The 20904-nt window shown below is 49.0% G+C and overlaps 1 protein-coding gene across 4 annotated transcripts in view; it reads left to right on the top strand.

Moving 5' to 3' along the window:
- AXIN1 (axin 1) overlaps window positions 1-20904 on the top strand; it is an 83674-nt gene that overhangs the window by 57017 nt on the left and 5753 nt on the right. For 2 of the 4 annotated variants that reach the window (XM_040574038.1, XM_040574037.1), the window contains exons 5-8: window positions 5409-5546; window positions 12288-12841; window positions 16135-16311; window positions 17588-17833. In XM_040574038.1, the coding sequence (XP_040429972.1) occupies window positions 5409-5546; window positions 12288-12841; window positions 16135-16311; window positions 17588-17833 (1115 nt within the window). The remainder of the gene's footprint in view (window positions 1-5408; window positions 5547-12287; window positions 12842-16134; window positions 16312-17587; window positions 17834-20904) is intronic. The other 2 variants (XM_040574040.1, XM_040574039.1) reach the window with 1 other exon arrangement.

Genomic DNA, 20904 nt, shown 5'->3' with positions numbered 1-20904 from the left:
TGAGCAAAGACTTGGGGCAGTAAGAAAGGAAAGAGCAGGCAAATTAAATTCCCAAAGGAGGAGGGGCAAAAGCCATGAGAATGCAGGGCCTTACATGGGCTGTTGTACTGTATTTACCCTGGCTCTGGCATTCATCAGTTCCCAGGACAGGGTAAATACCCTTTTCTCCCCGGCAAATTCAGAAAAATCCAACCTCAAGCATTATGGCTTGGGATTCCTTTTTTTGTTTCATTTTTTGTTTGTTTGCTTGCATGAAGAAGCCATTTTGTAGCTGTAGAGCTCCCATCAAGTGGAGCTCTCCTGTCCTGCCCCCAGTCAAGGAAGCTGCGAGCATGTTGCACAGTTGTCCTGTGAGAAGGGAAGCTCAGCTTTCCCAGGAGGGCGTCCTGTGCGCAGAGGTGACATCCATGGTGTCCTTTAGTGGAACAGAAGGATTTGAGCGACTACTCCGCAATGCTGTAGAAGTGAGGAGTGGACAGGATGGGGAGCCCTGGTCTCATTCTGCCTGGGTAGCTTCTGGTCCTGCAAGTTGGGAACGTGCTCAGAATTCCCATAATCCAATGTATGTCCTTTTCCTCAAATGCCTCGCGGCAGTGGGACTCTGCTAGTCCCTGAATGCTACTAGGGTGGATGCTGAAGTCCAGCTACCCATGAGCTCTGCCACAGATGTTTCTGGCACAGAAACACCATTTGCCTTTTAAAAACATATCTCACAGTGGAATACATTTATCTGGGAAACGTAGAAGTTCAGAATTTCTTTTCTCTTGTGTTATCTAACCTGCCATCTCCACTTCGTCTCCAAGACTGACTTTTGATCTAACGTTGGCTGCTTGAGCGTCATGGAGACATCAAACCTGTAGAAGACATTTGAGATTTATCAACATATAATTCTTTGGCCCAGACAGGTCTGTCAGAAATGGTTCAGCATGGATCCCTGGGGCTGATTGAGACCTCTGCCCAGTGGTAATACTGGAAAAGCTATTTCATCTTAGAGCAATTGAGGTTTCTTCTTCCCAAGGGGAACCTGCAAGCCACAGTGAGATTCTTCTCTTTCAGCCTTATCTTTCTTTATAGATCGTAGTAAAACCACTGTCACTGTGACAAGTCTGAAAAGGTGGCAATAACTCAGTTGGGAAGAAAGAGTGAGGAAGGACAGAGTACAAACACAAAACTTCAGCAGTCCCAGCTATCAACCCTGTAGACAAATGTGCAGATCCTTGCTTGAGATTTCATTCAGCTTTGAATGCTGAGCTTGCAACTTTATCATGTTTCTTCACCTCACTGTGGAGGTGAGAAGCCCATTCAACCCTTGAAGAAACACAGCTCAGCGTAAGTGGTGTTCCAGACGAGGCGCTAATTTAGGAAGCCAACGTGTTCAGATGGGGAACCTGGTCTTCAAACCACAGTTTCTCAGAGAAGGTGAAATCCATCAAAACCCAAGACCTGCGTCTGCCTCATGGAGAAAATCCATGCAACTCCCACTCCATCAGCTCCAAGAAAAGATGGAAGAAACATGATAGCAGGTGCTAAATGGAACAACTAGGGAGCTTGTGTATCTAGCATGTTCTTAGCATTCTGATTCTTCCCAAAGCTACCAGAGCTTCAGACACTTCATATGTCAAGGAGAGAGGACAGCGTTCTAGTGATAGGTACACCAAGAAATCCTTCCTAACAGCTGTCACTAAGAAAGATTACTTCATTCAGAACAGTTCAAACTATTTCTTCCTTGCCAGCCCATCTGGCATTCAGGCTCCCATCCATTGTTCTCTGTAACCTCCCCAGCCCAGCATGGTTTGGTTCTGGACAGACCCTGTCTGAACTAGTGGCATTAAATAAAAGTAGATAAATAATTAAATAAAACATTAGATAAAACAACTTTAGATAAAACATCAGATTAAACAGCAATTCTTTAAGACAGAGTGCTTCCTTTCTAGCCTGATGACACAAAATGGCCAGAGATCTCATTCTGGTCCAGACTGAAGGGCTGTACTCTCCAAAAACAGTGCGTGTTGGACCAGCCAGCTCTTGGAGAATGCTGCACCCTTTACTTGGAACAAAAGCATTTGGAGCCCTTCTGATTTTAGAACAATAAACAGCTTATTTATGACTTCCTTGCAGGGTTCTGTATGCCCACGAGGAGACAGGGGCAGGTTCAAAGTCCTGAAGCTCTGATGGATCCTCCTCTGGGCACAGGCTCAGCCTGGCTGGATTTTGGCGAAACATGTCTCCTTTCCTAAGTTAGGCCTGTCATTTGATAAAAGTTTCAAACCCTTTGTTGTCTTAAGCTTTTAGAACCAGGTCAATGCAGTATGTGATTACTGTCCAAAGGAGATAGCAGTGGGCTGTATTGTTTCAGCGCAGGGAATTTGCATTCATTATTCTCCAATACTGTTAGTATTTGGGGAAGTCTGTGTAGCTCATCCTTTGAGCTAGGAATAAAATCAGAGCTGTGGCAATTCAGAACATCGTTTTGCTTGCTAGCTTTCTGAAAGTCACCATTCTGGGTACTCACCAGGAAAATACTGGGCGCGTGCTGTGCTCTTCATCCACAGTGAAGTGAGATTTATTTCAGCCCAACTGATGGGCAGGGAGATGGACAGAGAGACTCTCAAGGGACTGCTTCCCAGTGGGGGCTGCGTCTTCCACTGTCAGGCGGGCTGCTGTAGGACCTGCGCCAGCTGTTGTGCTGAGTGGAAAGCCAGAAGGACAAGGTAGTGTGGTTTTGCGCACACAGCAGTTTATCAAAGAGAGAGGAAAACGAGTTCACTGTAAAGGTTCTTAGGCTCAATTATTTTCATTTATGTAGTTTAGCTTCAGTCACTTCCAGGCTTTGAGAAACTGTGGATAAATGTGCTGAAGTATGATATAAAAGGCCAAAATCGTCCTATCTCAAGCTTTAGTGACCCTGAACTTCTTCAGGTACTCATTAGAGTTGGAGCTGCAGTCCTTAAGCATTGCTGGGCCTGGAGGAGCTACCTTATTGTACCAGGACTGAAACATGCAGGTTAACAAACTTCAATGTTTGCACCTGCTGCTGCAGCAGACTGGGTGCTTGGGAGAGATTTTATTTGAGGACGTTGCATTGCATCAAGGGCTGTGAAAATAATGGGAAATTCTGTCCTGATTCTGCTTTTCTGGGGAAGCTGCTGCAATAGCTGCAACAGGGAGATCTGAGCCTGTAGCTGCTGAGCCCTGAATTCTTTCCTTGCACTCAGAAAGCTTCTAACGGCATGGTGCCTGCTCCTGAGCAGGGCTTGGTGCTGCCGTCCTGTAAACAACCGCAGGGAAAGTTGACGTGTGTGAGGTGGCAGAAGGGAATGAACACATCACTGGACTGGTTGTGACTTGTCAGGTGAAAGAGAGATTTCTGGCATTGCTGACCATTTCTGGAATTGCTGGCATTACCTCATGACATAGACAGTGTTCATGGTTTGGGGCTCGCTTGCTGATGAAAGCAGACTCCCTTAGCCAGAAGTGCTTCCCCAGATATTTGAGGAATGGGGAAACATCACATGGATCTGAGAGGCTCCCCACTGAATAACAGCAGGGACCATCTCTGTTGGGTCTTAACCCTGTGACCATGCACGACTGAGGCACATTTCTGAACTACACGAGCTCTGGATACTAGGACACAAGTTTTCTGTCCCTCCAAAGGGAAACAGTGTCTTGCCCTCACGCTTGTTATCTGGGTTATTTCCCTTCTCGTTAGCTATGGAGTGAGGGACAGCACTTTGCCCTGGATGAAGGGGATGGTTTGCTTGGGGCTGTCGCCTTTGGCGGCGTTCCCAGCTGTCGGGTCCAGTCCTGCCTGGGACAGCTTCAGATCGCCTTGTCGGTCCCCCTGCTTTCCACGCACAGCGAGCGCACCGTGCGGGCAGTCCTTTCACCTGCAGAGCTGCCTTGTGTCCGCAGGCATCCCCCGGGTACCCCACAGCCCAGCACCACCCGGTGTGAAGCAGGAGATGATAGTAGTAAGCATGGAAATTGAGGTTTGTTGGCAGGGTTAGCTGAGTTTTGATCTTGATGGACAAAACAAGCGGTACGTTTAAACTGAGACATGGAACTTAACTTGGGTGTCATAAAAGATGGCTCCAGCTTCTCGGTGCTGTAAGTGGGATACTTACTGCCTTTATTTTTCTTCCCCCTGCCTTCCATTCAGCAGTTGGCAGAAAGAGAAAAACAATATGATTTGCATACTCTTGTTAGTTTGGAGGCAAAGCATTATTTTAGTCTTCTGCATTGGTCTTTAAGCTGGTTCAGGGTAAATTCGATTGGTCTCTAATCCTCCTTTAAAGATTCCGGGCTCGATTTCTGCTTCTGGTGCTTCATTTGTTCCTCACTATGAATTATCTTGTGTCTTCATGTTTAATTTTATCTCTAGCCCTATGAAGTGTTTATTTCTCTCATGTTGGTGTTGAAATATTTGAATGCAGGTTTTTATACTGTTGAGTTTTCCATATATTTTTCCTCCAAATTATTATTTTCTCTCTGCTGTGTCATTTTATTTCTTCTACTAGCAGAGTAACAAAATAATTCAGAAGGGATGAAAATGAGGGAGAAATTACAGTGGCTGTCAGCTGATACTTCACTGCACAAACTTCTTATCTCAGAGCTCAGGAATTTAGGAACAAGGTAACTCAGCATAAGGAACTGAGAGTGCCCTTGAACTTTATTCATTTGTTCACACGGAGCAGGCAGAAAAATGGTATCTCTGTGCTTGTGAGGTTGCCAGTGATTGCTGTAATGGTAAAGCAAGCAGGGAATCTTTGCACAGTTCTGAAAAGATGAGATGCAATCGTGCCACGGCTAGGCTCTGATAAGAGAGGATGCTTTATGGGAACAGTGGCCTTTTGTGGCTGCGTAGATTTTAGCAGAAGCTGTGCTGGAAGATGGAGGAAAGCAAGATTTCTTGGATATGGCTGGATTTCTACTCCTTTCTGCTCGTGAGCTAGATTTGCAGAGACTGACAGGCATACACGCTGATCCACCTGTGGTAAGCTGAACATGTGTGCAGTAGAGTTCTGTCAAAGTGAAAACATCATTACTGTAAGCATATTCTATTCTTATTGGCCATGTATACTTTTATATTCTTATTGGCCTTGTATAATTTTGAGAGTTATCATGCACATACATCCCAAAATGGAGTCTGATGCCAGAAGAGCTTGCTGATTGTGGCTATAGAAAACCTTTCCATTATATGAGGGGGTGCAGAGCTGGTGCTGGAGAAGGAGCTTGTGGTAGTGGCTCAGCTTCCAGCCTGTCAGACCTAGGCTGCACCTCTGTGTCTGCCAGCTTGTCCTCCCTGAACTCCCACTGGAACGACTGGCATTTCCAGTTATTTAAGCCTCCAAAATAAATGTGTGATTTTCATGCACCTTTTGCTAACCCCTGGTATGTTTTTCCTCCAGCGTACGTATCGAATGCCAAAGGATATCCATGTTGAACCAGAGAAGTTTGCTGCAGAATTGATCAATCGTTTGGAAGAAGTACAAAAGGAACGTGAAGCAGAGGAGAAGTTAGAGGAGCGCCTTAAACGTGTTCGAGCGGTTAGTAATCTCACCTCTTGTACTAGCCTGGAATTTGTTTGCTTTGTATGCAGCAGGAAGTTTTCAGCTGCTGTGGAAGCAAACTGGGTGACCACGTTCGTCGCTTGCATGTGGGTTCCTGAAGGCTTTCTGTCTCCAGTTAGAGGTTGTGGGTGCTCTCCATCTTCTTTGGTGCCCTTGCTCTCCTGTCCATCACAGACTTTGTAAGCCACCCCTTCTATGCAAGGATGGGGACGATGTAATGGGGGTTCACTTTCCCCTATGGCATTTTGCATGATCCTTATTTCCCTTTCATGTGGCAAACAGATGGCAGATGATGTTATGTGTGGAGGCATTTGTGTGTGCCAGCAGCCCATTTCTACCAAAAAAGGAAAGGGTTCTGCCCATTAGTGCCTAGCATATTCCTAGGTCAGGTGTAGCATCCAGAAATCCTCTCCTGGCCAGAGCAATGCAATGACTTCACCTGGCTGGCTGGGGAAACCCAGCCCGTTGCACTGCGTGCTGTGAGCCCTTGTGCCTCTGGGGCCATTCAGAGCTTTTGAGTACTTGGTAGGCGAAGGCTACCAAGGGAAGGTAGGTGAAGGTTTCTAAGGGAAGCTTGCAAAGCCTTCAACTCCACAACAAGCTCCATAAGGGAGTATTGGTTGTCTCATTACTTGTGTGAGACACACTGTTCTGCAGTATTGATGCTTTATCGTTTCTTCTGAGGTACTGCATCTCACATGTTTATCTTGTGCTGGAGATACAGGAGTCTTTACAGAGGACGTGACAGTGTTACTGAACATCACAAATGTCAGTGTAACTACAGCCCCATGTGAAGAAGTTCTGGGTCCCTGCAGTATAATAGCTGCTGGAGCTGTGAGGCAAAGGCTCTGTGCTTAGTATACCCTGCAGCTCTCCCTTAAAGAGGTGTCCGTGCCTATCTCAGCTTGCTCTGTGCTTTTAGAGAAGCTGCGTCTCTGTGGCTCCAGGGCAGACCCTTCAAGCCCATTAGAGTATTTTTAAATATTCATCAATGTTTTTAAAAGTTCATTTAGCAGCTCTTTAAACAGAAAAAGATCTGTAGGTTGTAGTATTCACTTTAAATCACATATGTATTCAAATGCAGAGAAATTAGGAAGGCAGAGTAATCTCTAAGCTTCACTCCAGTGCCAAGCATTATCCAGCAAACTTGCTGCATTTCTGTGTCCAGCATCCAGCCAGAAAAAGACCAGCGAGGTCCTATTCTGTGATTAGATTCCTGCTCTTCTGGAATTGGTCTATTTTCCTCTCCTATAACTAGTGCTTTGTAGACAAAGCCAATGTAACCAGCAACATTTCCCGCTAACACAGACCCCTTCTCCTGCTCCCATTGGTACACTGCTGCCCCCCACCTGTACCCAACTACATTATCCCTGCCCTCTACCCCCTTGAAGAAACTGCCAGTAGCAATACCATAAAATCAGCAAATACATATGTGCCAGAGGATAAAACTAAGTCTGTCTAAACATATTTTTGTGTGACTTAATCTATTTTTAAGCCCAGGACTCCCACTAAAGCTATATATTGAACCTCTTTGCTGTCTACAGAATATATTTCATTGACTGGCTGGCATTTGGCATTAGCCATTTGGGAAAAACTCAGAGTAAGCAATTGTAGCTTTTTTAGGTCAGCACTTAAGGTGTGAGAGCTGCTGGTATCAGCAAGAGGAGAGCTTGAGTCCTGATAGATCACAGCTTTTTTTTCTGTGACCTAAACACTAGGACTACAGGGTGACCTCTTACTGGGTCTGCATGGCTCACTGAACAGTAGCACAGGGAAAACCATAAGGCATTAGTCACAGTAAGCAGTTTTCAGCTTAACAGAGAAGCAGAGAAGAAATATTTTGCAAAAGCTAGAAAAAAAAGATTTTTCCCCCTACTGAGCTGCCTACAAGTTCCTTTCTAAAGCCTCATCGTACAATAAAAACTGGAAGAGACATCTGGTTTAGAGCCAAGTGACTTTTCCTGAAAAGACCGTAAGATTTCTGGTTTTCAGGAAAAAAAAATCTGAATTCATTAATTATTTTGAGCAGCATAGGAGAGACGTAGGGGGTGATATGCATGTTGCCTTGTTACTTTTTCAGCCACTTCATCCTTATGTCTGTGTATGTAGCTGCAGTATCATATCGTGCAGGCCACTCATTCTTTGTCTGAACCAAGTGAATTTGAAATGAGCCATGTGCAGGAGAAGCAAAGCCGCTGCTGAAATTCTCAACGTTTGAGTATAAAACATTGACTAGAGAGGGAAGTTGTTTGCCTGAAGGTGGAAAATGCACTCCTTGTGATTAGGTGAGCTGTTTTGGCCTACCGACCAGTAATAATCTGATGGTTGGGACTGGGAGAAGTCGGGGGGGAGGTTTAAAGCAAGGTGTTGCTTACCCATAGCTCATCAGTGCATATTTCAGGCTCCTGATTCAAAGGGAAGGACACAGGCTGGGCTGGAGAGTAAAAACAGCTCAGCAGACAGTCAGCAAAGTTTAAGCATACATCTAGCTGTCGCTGCCTTTGCGAGCTGATGGAAGATGTTTCTGACAATAGTATGTCAACAAAGCACCATCTAGTGGTTAGGACACCCAGGGCTTCACAGCCCAGCTGAGGCTGCTCGGGCTGCCCAGCTGCAAAGCTTTGCTCGCTGCAGCAAGATGCTGAAACACAGCCCTGGAGCCCGCGCTGGGGGAGCGCTGCCCTCCCACGCACCTTCATATCCAGGAAAGCTGAGCCCATGGAGGAGGCTGCTCCCCAAACCCACAGGTTTCTTCGGTGCATAATGCGGTAGTTATCACCTTGCTCCTACCAGAGTAGTTCTTCAGATAGTTTCCTGGAAACCAGGGTTTGTACCTAATCAGCTGAGAAAACCTGCTTGAATACTTTTATCTGATAACAGTTAAATAGAAATGCACTTAATGTAAAAACTGAAACAAAATTCAGAGGTAATTTTGTAAAAGCAAACATAGAAAGTTATAGGCAAAACATATGGGGATACCTGACTGCAGGCATCCAACAGTATCTTATGAGGATTTGTTTAGCTGTCATTCCCCACTGTGCAAATTAAAACATGTAATTCCCCACCTCTGGGTCAGGGTGGGGAGGCTTGTTCCCCAGGCTTTCTGTGCTGGCAAACCCAGAATGCCAGGTTGGGGGATGGACTTTTCCCCAGGGCAGCCACACCAAACCCTTGCCTGTGGCTCCTTCGGTCAGCAGCTCCGTGTCTCATCTCCCCTTTCTTCCGCCCATGCCAGCCACAGGCAGGTGTCCGCAGGCAAGAGTGGCTCATCTGGGTGCAGGCAGGTTTGGGGAGGAGGGGAGGGCTAGTGCTGCACTGCCAGGCACAGACTAAGATCAGATAACTCAGGCAAAGAGATTAAGAAGAAGAAAATCTGTCCTGGTTTAGTGCATGAGTTAATTTGCAAGCTTTTTACTTCTGGATATCTTAGGCAAGTAGAGATATCTCACATAGGTTGGCTTGCAAGCAGAGCCTCCTTCCCTCGTTACCTGCCATTTTCTCAACGTGGGGCTTTCCTGCTTCACGTGAGGCTGAGACCAGTGCTGGGGTCAGGAAGCCAGTTGCCCACCAGAGCTCACTAGCACACCACCAACCCAAGCAGCACTTGCTCTTGGCAGAGGACCTGCTTTGGGTCCAGATCTCCTGCTCATAGAATCACAGAATCATTAAGGTTGGGAAGGACCTCCAAGATCATCTGGTCCAACCATCCCCCTACCACCACTGTCACCCACTAAACCACGTCCCTAAGCACCACGTCCAACCTTTCCTTGAGCACCCCCAGGGACGGTGACTCCCCCACCTCCCTGGGCGACCCGTCCCAATGCCTGACTGCTCTTTCTGAGCAGAAATGTCTCCTCATTTCTAGGCTGAACCTCCCCTGGCACAACTTGAGGCCGTTCCCTCTAGTCCTTTCACTAGTTACCTGTGAGAAGAGGCCGACCCCCAGCTCCCCACATCTTCCTTTCAGGCAGTTGCGGAGAGCAATAAGGTCTCCCCTGAGCCTCCTCTTCTCCAGACCAAACACCCCCAGCTCCCTGAGCCGCTCCTCACAGGACTTGTGTTCCAGGCGCTTCACCAGCTTTGTAGCCCTTCTCTGGACACGCTCCAGGGCCTCGATGTCCTTCTTGTAGTGAGGGGCCCAAAACTGAACACAGCACTCGAGGTGTGGCCTCACCAGAGCAGAGTACAGGGGGACGATCACCTCCCTGGTCCTGCAGGCTGCACTATTCCTGATACAAGCCAGGATGTCTTTGGCCTTCTTGGCCACCTGGGCACACTGCTGGCTCATGTTCACACGAGCATCAACCAACACCCCCAGCTCCTTTTCCTCTGCACAGCTTTTGAGCCTCTCTGCCCCAAGCCTGTAGCGCTGCATGGGGTTGCTGTGGCCAAAGCGCAGGACCCAGCACTGAGCCGTGTTGAGCCTCATCCCGCTGACCTCTACCCATTGACCCAACCTGTCCAGGTCCCTCTGCAGGGCCTCCCTACCCTCCGGCAGATCGACGCTTCCCCCCAACTCCGTGACAGATGAGCTGAGACAGGGCAAACAGAGAGAGACACTGCATGCCTCTCCTTCCCTTAGCCCACCCTGATCTCAGTCTTGGAGCAAAACGAAGTACCAGATCCCAGTTATTTGCGCAATTGAGTTTCAGGTGGCCAGAAGATTTCCTAAATCCTGAGCACCCATTTGGCTAGGCAATCCCAGGTTCACCCTGGGCACGCTTGTGTCTCCCTGCTGCGGTGTGACAGCACTGCCAGAGCAGAAAGCACGTGCTGCCATTCATCAGGGATCTGCCCTAGGGTCAGATCTTGCCCTGCAGATACCAGCTGCTGTTTAAACCTAAGAATTCTCCAGAATGTAGGTACCAGCCCTAAAAGCCTCCAAAGCGTTGAGTATGTCACTGGGTCATCACAATCTGTTAATAAATATTTAACCCAGTGTTAAGGATTTAGGCAGTATGTGCTCCATCTTTTCTTGTATCCGACCTAGCTGCCCAGGGATGGCATTTGGCAGGCTGTAGCGTTGCCACTGGAGATGAAAGGTGTTTCTGAAATTAAGAGCAGTTTGCAAGCGACTGGTGTGTCCCCTTCATGAGTGGGCATCGTGTCACACACCGAGTCCCATCTCTGCAGAGTGGCTTGGTGTTAGGAGTCACTGTGACAGCTGGGATCACTGTCATGCTGGATCAGCCTTGTTCCAATGAGTTTGCACAACAGCCTGTTTCTGGTTCTTGCAAAAGGATGAGGGTGTTATGAATAGATCTTTTGGATCCCTTGAAGTAGGTTTGCATTGCAGCGAGACAGGGAAATCAGAGGGGCCGTGGCCACAAAAGGGAGTGAAGGGAAGCGGACCTCAGTGGGGCAGGACAGGAGCTGGGGGGAGAAGCCCAGGCTGGCAGAGGGCACTGCAAGTGTCCACGTCTTCTGCACTTTCAAAGCCTGGCATTGGCCCTGGTTCGGTTTGGAACCCCCAGGTGTGACACTGGGAGGAAGTCTGTTATTTGCTTTCTTGCTCTGTGGTTGGCAGCTGAGACTTTGAAGCTAGTTAGCAAGTGATGGATGATAACAACTGACAGGCAAAGCTGATGGGAGGCAGTGTTTTCTAGCAGATGCATTTATCTGGCAGGGCAGATATTCCCCGTGCTGCAAATGATTTCTTTTCTGTGCCAAAGGAGGAAGAGAGAGCAGGATTAAAGGACTTGCTGAAATCCTACGTATGTAATTAAAAAAAATAGGAATTCTGTTTTCCAGTAAGGAAACTTCATAAATATCTGAGTTTATGTTGGAGCATAAAATAGTTTGTCAGAATCAAAATTGTGGCTGTTAGCATGGAGGAGTTTTATTCCTCCTGGCACAGACTAAAGAGGCGCTAACAACAGTGTGTCCTAGACCCTTGTGAACTACAAGAGCAAACAGTTAGTTACAACCCATGTCTTTATCTGCATGAAGTGTTTTGCTATAGCATTAGCATGCCTGGGAGAAAACGGTGTTTCATTTTCAAAACCATTCAAGCTGCTGTTGACCTTCAGTTGCATGCTCCTATTACAAGCGCACTGTTTGCCTTGCTTTGTGGAACAGTCTTTCGGGTGAGAAAACCCCCTGATATCTGCTGACTTGAGAATGGTTTTGCTGCATGTCCTGTGACTTTGTGCTTTATCTGATGATCTTTGAAGCAGTGCCTCGCCGAAGGCTTGTAGGAAGTTGCACGTACGGTGCGGTAAGCTGTGTTTCCGCTGCTGGTTGTTACAGAACCATCTTCAAGGGACATGGGGAGCTTTTTAGCAAAACTCTGCCCGCTTATAAATCCGATCAAGTCGTTACACTTATAAGAAAGGCGCACCTGTAAATCCTGGCTTTGTGTCAGTGGTTGCCCTGGTCTCTTTGGGCAATGCGCTGAGAGCCTTGCAAATGGTGCCTCACGAGGCAGGCAGAGAAGCGGTGCAGCAGCGGGGCATCGCCGTGAGCTGGCACGGGGCAGGCTCAGGCTGCGCATTAGGAAGTTTTCCACAGGAGGGCGGCGCAGCCAGGGACAGGTCTCCAAAGAGGGGAGGCATCTCCACCTTGAAGGCTTTCAAGACCTGGCTGGACAAAGCTGGGGCTCACCTGTCTGAGTGTTGGTGGCAATTGTGCTGTGAGTGGGAGGTGGGACTAGAGACCTCCAGAAACCCCTTGTGCCAGCCTGCTGTCATTCTCTGATTGTCCTCTGGTTTCTTGCAGGAGGAAGAAGGTGAGGAAGCAGACATCTCTTCTGGTCCTTCAGTCATTAGCCACAAGATGCCTTCTGCCCAAACCTTTCATCACTTTGCTCCTCGTTACTCTGAGATGGGCTGTGCTGGGATGCAGATGAGAGATGCACATGAAGAAAACCCAGAAAGCATCCTTGATGAACACGTACAGCGTGTGATGAAAACACCAGGCTGTCAATCTCCAGGACCTGGCCGCCACTCTCCTAAGCCACGGTCTCCAGAAAGCGGCCACTTAGGAAAGCTGTCAGGGACACTAGGAACAATTCCTCCAGGGCATGGCAAACACACAACAAAATCAGGAATGAAACTGGATGCAGCTAACTTATACCACCATAAACATGTCTACCACCACATCCATCACCACAGCGTGATGAAACCAAAAGAGCAAATTGAGGCCGAGGCCACACAGAGGGTGCAGAACAGCTTTGCTTGGAATGTAGATTCACATAACTATGCAACAAAGTCACGAAACTACACTGAAAACTTGGGCATGGCCTCTGTCCCCATGGACTCTTTAGGCTACAGGTGAGTCAGGGCGACACCCAGTGGGAGTCCCAGAGCTGGAGCTTCTCTAGGAAGCTCTTTCATAAATGGGCTCTAGCATGCCAGTGAAACAGGGATGCTGAGCCATGTTTTCTTATGGGACATGGTTTGAGGGCTCCTCACTGCTCTTCCCCTTCAGAAATGAATATGCTTCCTGATAACCCTTATAAGCCCCTTTTCACCTCTGGGTCTGGTGCTAAAAGACATCCTCTAACCAGGATTTTGAATGGCCTTGGTTATAAAGTAGCTCTTCTGTTCCTTAAAGCAGCAGAGGTGCTGGTCGACTTAACCGTGCACTGGGAGTTGATAAGTGTAGGGCTGTGTCTTAGGGCCTGGGTAACAGAAACCAGACTCTTAAGTTGTTTATGAGAGGACACAAAAGTACTCCTTTCTGCAAGGCGTAATTTATTCACCAGAAGGGTTCATTTATCTTCATATATAAGCGGTGGATGCTCAGGTGCTGCTGTGGCCTGCTGTCCCAGGGGGACGTTCTCCCAGGCAGGGCTGTGTCCATCTCTGCCCAGGAGAGATGGTGCCATGTGTGCTCTTGTCAGTTTTTCCTTTGTCTGTTTGAATTAGAAACATGGCATGAGAGAATGGTTTGGGTTGGAAGGGACCTTAAAGATCACCTGGTTCCAACCCCCTGCTATGGGACACTTCCCCCCAGCTCAGGCTGCCCAAATCCCACCCAGCCTGGCCTTGGGCACTGCCTGGGATAGGGCAGCCACAGCTCCTCTGGGCAGCCTGGGCCAGAGCCTCACTGTCCTCATAGTAAATAGGATTTCTTCCTAATGGAATTTCTTCTGAACATATAATCTAAATCTATCCTCTTTTAAGTTTAAAACTGTTACCCCTTGCCCTGTCATTTCAATCCCTCATAAAGAATGCCTCCCCATCTTTCCTGTAGGTCCCCTTTATATACTGAAAGGCCACAGTAGGGTCTCCCCGGAGCCTTCTCTCCTCCAGGCTGAACACTCCCAGCTCCCTCAGCCTCTCTTCACAGCAGAGGAGCCCCAGCTCCCTGACCATCCTCATGGCCTCCTCTGGACCTGCTCCAGCAGGTCCCTGTTCCTCTGGTGCTGGGGTCCCAGAGCTGAATGCAGGGCTCCAGGTGGGGTCTCACGAGGGCGGAGCAGAGGGGAACAGTCCCCTCCCTCGCCCTGCTGACTGTGCTGCTGTTGTTGCAGGCTGGGGCACGAGTGGCTTTCTGGGCTGCCAGCACACATTTTCAGCTCATATTCAGTTTTTCATCCACCACCCAATTCCTCCATCTTCTGTCTGTGTGCTGAGAGGAGAGGGCAAAGTTTATTCTCTGCAGCAGCTAGTCCTGTTATTGAATTACTGTAAAGGCGAGGCTCAGGGCTACTTTGAATAATGAGTGGTGATGATAAATGTGGAGCAACTGTAGCGGAGAGCTTGGCTAGCTCCTTAAGGTGTGTTATTTTGGGGCAAGGCTTTGCAGTGTACTAGGGGTGGGATTTTAGTGAAGGCAGGCAGCCAGGTGGGTCTGCAATGTGTAGGAACAACTTTCTGGAGGAGGGATGAGGGAGGCAGAGCGTAGAGGCAGCTGAAGCAAACTGCTCTGTAGGCTGACAGGGAGGGAGAGAGCCCTTACGTCTTTCTGTAGGGTTGAAATGTGTCTGGGCTGCTTCGACAAAGCATACACGTGGCCATGCTGGGTCAACCCAAAGCCACATCTAGATACAGGTCTTCTCTCTAGCACTGACTACAGTATACACTCAAGGGAAATATAAGTGGGCACATTTAGAGCTGTCCTTCTGGCACAAACTCACAGTTCCTGTCCCCAGGTTAGGAGTTTTATAAGATGAGAGTTTGCATCTGAACAGTCTTGTTCAGCAGCCAGTGCTCTCTTGCAGTGGCTCGTTTTGTCCTTCCTGAACCCAGCTGGACTGCTGGCCTCTCCAGTCTGCAGTGTGATTACGAGCTATTGAAAAAGGCTTTTTTTTGTTTGCACTGAACGTGCTGCTGGCGAATTTTATTTGATACCTGCTAGTCCTTGTGTGGTGAGAAGCTGAGAACAAATTCTCAGTTTGCTCTGACTTCATTGATCTTCAGCATCCCCCTGTCCATGTTGTTTCCTGAGCTAAAGAGTTTTTATCTGCATAGTCTCCACCTGCAGAAGACAATCCACATCTCTGATTGCCTGCATGGTGTCAGTGCTCTGAGTCCCACAGTGGCCGTGTGGGGCATGCTGGCCAGACCCAAACATAGCAACATCTCTCGTCGGTTCTCAAGTGATTTCCCACTAATTCTCGCCACCCTGCAACATCGGGTTACTGTTTCCAAAGAACCCCTGCTGGGAATCCCATCTCACTTCTTCTCAGCAAAGCTGACTGGGGATCTGTTACTCCTTTGTGGTGTTCTTTTACCTGTCTGTGCTAATGAGCATACAGAAGTAGGGAGGGCCTGTGGAGTAAAGTAGGTGGGTGATTAGGATGATGGGGGTCCATTAAATTTACAGCCCATGGCAATGGCAGGCCAGCACAGGCTTGTTCTGTGTGGCCTCGCGAGCGTGTGGCTGTCCAGCTGTGCCTCGGGGCACATCCGCATGCGCAGCGGCAAGGAGAGGTGGGATAACTCTAAGAGCCTTTGCTGCAGCCATAAACATAGCAAGAGCCTGTCGACCATTGCCTCCTTTCTGCCTAGCTGCATTGTCTGCAGCGGCTGCGTTTCCCAGTGTGCCCTGGAAGTTAGGTGGGAGCCTGCAGAAGGCAGTCCCCTCCATGGGATGTAATCTTTTACCATGATTTGAAGCCTCAGTTCAGATCACGGTGAGAAGCAAATGCTTGGCATGGTAAAACAGCAGTTTGGGGTGCTAGCAAACTGGTAAGCAGCTCTGGGGAGGGGATCAGAAGGGCTCAGATGAAGAGCAGTGGTCTGACTTGGAGAGGCAGCCTATAGATTGCAGCACCAGGATGAACCTCGTGCTCTGAGCCTGTTACCACGTTGGAGCAAAGAGCTGGGGGTGTAACACAGTCCTTCATTTGCCAGGAGATCTCTTGGGCTTTTTGCCGCGTTGCCACGGCTCATTTGCCAGAGAAGCTCCCTTCCCTCCCAGAGACAGCTGATGTGCCTCAGGGTAGCCAGTCTTGCTCTTAGCCACAGCTGTAGCATGGTTGGTTTGAGCTGTGGTAGAGCCCAGCAGACCCTGTCAGGGCTGAATATGTCTAGAGATAGACATGTCCGTCCTCTGCCACTGTCTGTGGTGGTTTGGCTTAGGCAAAGCGCTAATGTCTCAAGCTTTATTCTTGCAGTGGGAAAGCAAGTCTGCTCTCAAAAAGAAATGTTAAGAAGACCGATTCAGGGAAAAGTGATGGTGCCAACTATGAGATGCCAGGATCTCCTGAAGACGTGGAGAGAAACCAGAAGATCCTTCAGTGGATCATAGAAGGAGAGAAGGAGATCAGCAGGCATAAGAAAACAAACCATGGGTAAGGGCTGGTAGAGCGAGGAGTCTTCATACTGTTGTATTGCATCCCCTGCATAAGGCTTGTGTCTCTAGGATGTACAGCAGTCTGCCTTGTTCCTGGAGATCTTGAGAAGGCAAGCATCCACCAGGGACAAAGGTTTAGATCCTCTGGAGACTGAGGATTGCTGGGGGGCTATAAGGATAAAGTTCAGTTTTTTTCCAAAGGACGAATCGTGGCCTTGGGGGGAGGTTGAAGCCTCAGAGGAATCTCACAAACTGCTGCTGTGGTTACGAGGTGGATAATGTGGCACACAGTAGGCAGTATTTTTGCTTTAGGCATTTGCTCTACATAAATGCTTGTTGCTCTTGCAAGGTGTTGATAGAAATGTAGGACCTGCTGTGCTGGAGCCATTGGTCCCGAGTAAGCAGCCTGACACGGCTCAGGCAAGACTTCAGCTTGTTGGGAGCATCCTCTGGGATGGCCTCGCCTGTGCAGAGTAGAGCCAAAGATGGTGGCTGTCTTGGGAATCTCTCTGTAGTCAAGCAGATCTCCTGTGGGCACAGATCCGTAATCACAGTCTGGCCATTCTCTGGCAAAAAGCAGTGCTTTCAGGGCGTCACTGACAAGAGGGATCTGGGGGCTCGTCCCCATTGCCACGGCTGCGTTAGCGAGTAGCTGAGTGGCAAAAGTGCTGTTGTTTTTTCCTCTTGCTTCAAAGTAGTGGCCGGGGCAGGTTGCTCTGCAGGCAGCTGGGGTGAGGGACAGAGCCATGGGCAGTGCTGGGCCACCGTGAAGCCAGGCAGCACGTCGTTGTGTTGCTGGAGCTGGGGAAGGACAAGCATGTTGGTGCCACATCCGTTGCCCGTCGGTGGCTCAGAGCGAGAGGCTCGCAGCCTGGGAGCGGTGGCGCCACACACGGGGACATCTTCTGGCGGATCCTGCTGAGTGAATTTTGCGTATCGTTGAGCTGCCTTTTGCTGGTTTTATTTCTATGCATTGTGCATTTCATGAGAGCCGTTAAGCAGATCTGTTGTCTTTGTGTCCGGGTTGGGTCGCTCACCCCGATGTCTCACCAAAACACTAGAGTAGATGGCAGTACGCTGCCCTGAAATATCCAGGGCTGCAGTGGCTGGATGGTGCTCCCCTCTCCCTCAGAAACCACAGCACAGCCATGCTGTAAGGAGGTTCCCAGTGGTGCCTGAGCCCAGCTGCGGAAGCGGTAGTCCATCTAGGAGTGACTGTGAGCATGTGCAAAGCGGCTTGGCAATCTGTGTAAAACCTTTGTATTTATGTGTAGCTCTTCAGGTGCTAAGAAACAGCTGTCCCATGATATGGTCCGACCCCTCTCCATTGAGCGACCTGTTGCAGTGCATCCGTGGGTCAGTGCGCAGCTCCGGAACGTTGTCCAGCCTTCTCACCCTTTCATCCAAGATCCTACCATGCCGCCCAATCCAGCACCCAACCCTCTCACCCAGCTGGAAGAAGCTCGCAGAAGGTTGGAGGAGGAGGAAAAAAGGGCTGGAAAACTCCCCCTTAAACAAAGGTATGGCAGTAGGGTCTGACTGTGCATGGGAGGGAAGGGGGAAACTGCTCTGAAGGTGGAGAGCTGAGGGAGATGTCCAGCCCCCCGTTTCAGTTTCCAGCACTAACGGGGTGGAGGTATGTGCAGAGGTCAGAGAAACCTGCCCCAGTCCCTCCGACGTGCCCTCTCATGGTGGTGCATATGTCACAAACTACCTTGAGGCCTGGGCTTGCGTTTTTTGGATGGAGGGTCTGGAAGAGCTCTGAAAGGGTGGGGAAGGAGCTGCTGAGCGCTCAAGCAAGTGGAGCCTGTCTAGAAGGAGCAGGCTGGGGAAGAGCTCTCTTCTGCAGTACTAACCGCACTCCAGCTCGTGGGCTCACTTGTTCTTTGCTGGCGCTGACTCTTGGCTTGTTCACACTCACACAGAGATTTCAAAGGTCTTGGCTGGTGCGGTAGCAGAATTCAGCAGGATGCAGCAAAGTTAAGCACAGAAGAAGAGTATGTATTTGCTCTTTATTTACATCTCCTCCAGTCTTCCAGCAAAGGCTGCTTGTGGCATCTAGATGGGAACACCGCACTCTAGTCCCGCTACAGCAGGACTGCCTCACTGCATGTCTGTGCCCAAGTCACTGCTGTTTTTTGTGACTCAGCTTAATGCCTGTTGCAGAGCTAATTCTCCTGCTCCTGTATTATCTTTCAGGGAAGATTATTTGCAAGGCACATGGAGCTATCAGATGAAAAACATTTTGGAAGTGCTGGATAATTACTGTTAAGAGCTAAAAGCACTTTGTCCGTTAAAAACCTTTCACAATGGGAATTGCTTGTAGTCACTCCAGTGCTTTATAGCTACATTCTGAGAACTTTAAACTTTCAAGTCTGACGCTTAGAAACATGAGTGTAATTTAAAAAACAAGCTCCTCTAATTGCTGAACTCCAATTATTTTTGCTTGCAGTGGCCTTGTAGCAGACTTCTGCATATTTATGTCAGAGACAGATTGAAAGACAGGTAATTAGAGGGCTCTCCCAAGTCAGGTTGAGCCAAGTTTATTTGATCTACCTTTCAGTTGGTGTAATTGGATAGAGTTTATTAGTAGAGTCATTTATAGTCATATTAGATTCACGCACCTTTCCCAGAAATGTCTAGATGCAGAGATGCAGATACACCCTTTGGAAACGCCAGCCTGGGCTATATGCATACGTCATGAATATGCTAATAACAACTTGGCATGTATTGTAAACATAGCTTTTGTAGAAACCCCGTGGCATTGTGGTATATGCCCTCCAGACCAGCAGAGAACAGGCTGAGCCGTGCTGGGCTGCTCCACTTTCACACTTGTGCTGCCTCCTCACAAGGCCTGGCCGTTCTGAAGACGCAGTGATCCCGCTGACCCGCCTGATGCGTGGAAAAACAGGGAGCAGTGTTTGCTGGGGAGGAACTGCTAATGAAAAGCAAATGTGCCCATGTCCAGTAGCACACAAGAATGGATGCTGCCCCAGGGAGTGAAGGATTTCTTGGTGTTTAAATCTGTCTGCTGTATTTTGGCAGGACGAGGTGCTCCAGCTGAAGCATGCCTGAGCTAGCACCTTTTCAGAGGGCTCCTGTTATGGTTAGCACAGGAGCGTGCCTGAAAACAGACCCCACGTCTCTTCTGAGAGGGGCTGCCCAAGGCTGGCTGGGGAGCAAAGGAGAAACAGAGAGGGGATTTCACCTGGAAACACCTTTTATTTCAGTCAGGAGCTTTGGAGGGCTCTTGGAAATTGGAGCCAGCCTCCAGGTTCATCGGCAGCCTTGGGGAGGCAGAGTCCTCACAGCACAGGAGGAGGTGGTGAGCCTGGAGGTGTCCTTGAGGCACGGGCTTGAGCTGGCTGCAGGGGAGCGTACAGTGCCAGCTTTGTACAGCTCAGCTGCCCCTGCAGCATGGTTACCTGGCTCACGAGCTGCTCTCCCGCCGGCACAGCCCTCTGTAGCCATGTCCTTTCCCCACTCGCTCCCCAGTTCTGTCTGGGGGTGTCAGCAGCATGCTCCCACCCCACCACTGTCCCACAGGCGTCCACACAGGCTGCACTGAGCATCATAAATACTCTGGAAGGAGTCACGCTGCTGTTGCAGAACAGGCCTTTCTCTCCCTGTTCTACAGGGTTTGGGGCAGGGAGCATTGATCTTTAAGATACCTGCATGACAGCTGCTAGGAAGCAATTCCAGATTAAATGTCCAGCACCGAATGACCTGCGGATCCGGTGTGCCCATTGCATTTGTGGAGAGCCCTGTCCCAGTGACCATCATTGCTTGTCTGTGCAGCCAGTTTGGAGCCATTTTCCGTAGCTCAGTGTCACAGTTCAGTTATGTTAACAGCTGGAAGAAGTAATTAGTACCAGCTCTGCAGAGAAAAGGGTTTTGCAAGCAGCAAAAGAATTTTAGAAATTCTCCAGCAAAAATGTTAGCGTGAGCTCGGTTTGGAATTAATTTGGTTGGGCCGAGCCTGGAAGAGGATCAGAGCTGGACACTCCCAAGGTAACATCCACCGGTTGCATTTCAGGCTTTCCAAAGCTCTTCAGCCCCTGGCTGAGTTGGAGCAAGCCCCCTACCTCCCTGTGCTGGGCACAGCTGCATCACAGCTAGGTTGTACTTGTGCTCTAACACAGACCCAGGTTCCCTTTCACATCAGCCATTTGGATTATATGGCTAGAAATTCTTGACAGGTTAGTGAAGTGTAGATGCAGTAAGTTGGATCAGTGCTGCTGTTCCCTTATTGGATAACATTTTATGTCATTTTATGACAAATGTTGCAAAGGGAGCTGATCCCAGAAGAGGAAAGGTAGCGTTACTTGTCTGTATTCCTGGGGAGGGTCACACTGCAGACCCAGGAGATGGGTGCAGGTGGAGGCTTTAATGCAGCAGGGCTTAGACGTGGTCTGGTGGAGCACCGTACTCAGTGGTGGCCCATCTGGGTAAGAAGTGGTCTCAGAAGATTTCTAGATTTCTTGGCGATGACGAAAGTGGAGACAGTTGTGTTGCCTTGTTCTCCTGAGAGGAAAGCTTGGAAAATTGTGTTTTCAGTGATCAGCCCTGCTTCAGGCTGCTAGAGATCTGT

Source organism: Cygnus olor, chromosome 15 (assembly GCF_009769625.2).
Source record: "Cygnus olor isolate bCygOlo1 chromosome 15, bCygOlo1.pri.v2, whole genome shotgun sequence".
Taxonomy (NCBI): domain Eukaryota; kingdom Metazoa; phylum Chordata; class Aves; order Anseriformes; family Anatidae; genus Cygnus; species Cygnus olor.
Note: the sequence above shows the minus strand (reverse complement) of the source record. Positions and strands in the feature narration are given on the sequence as shown.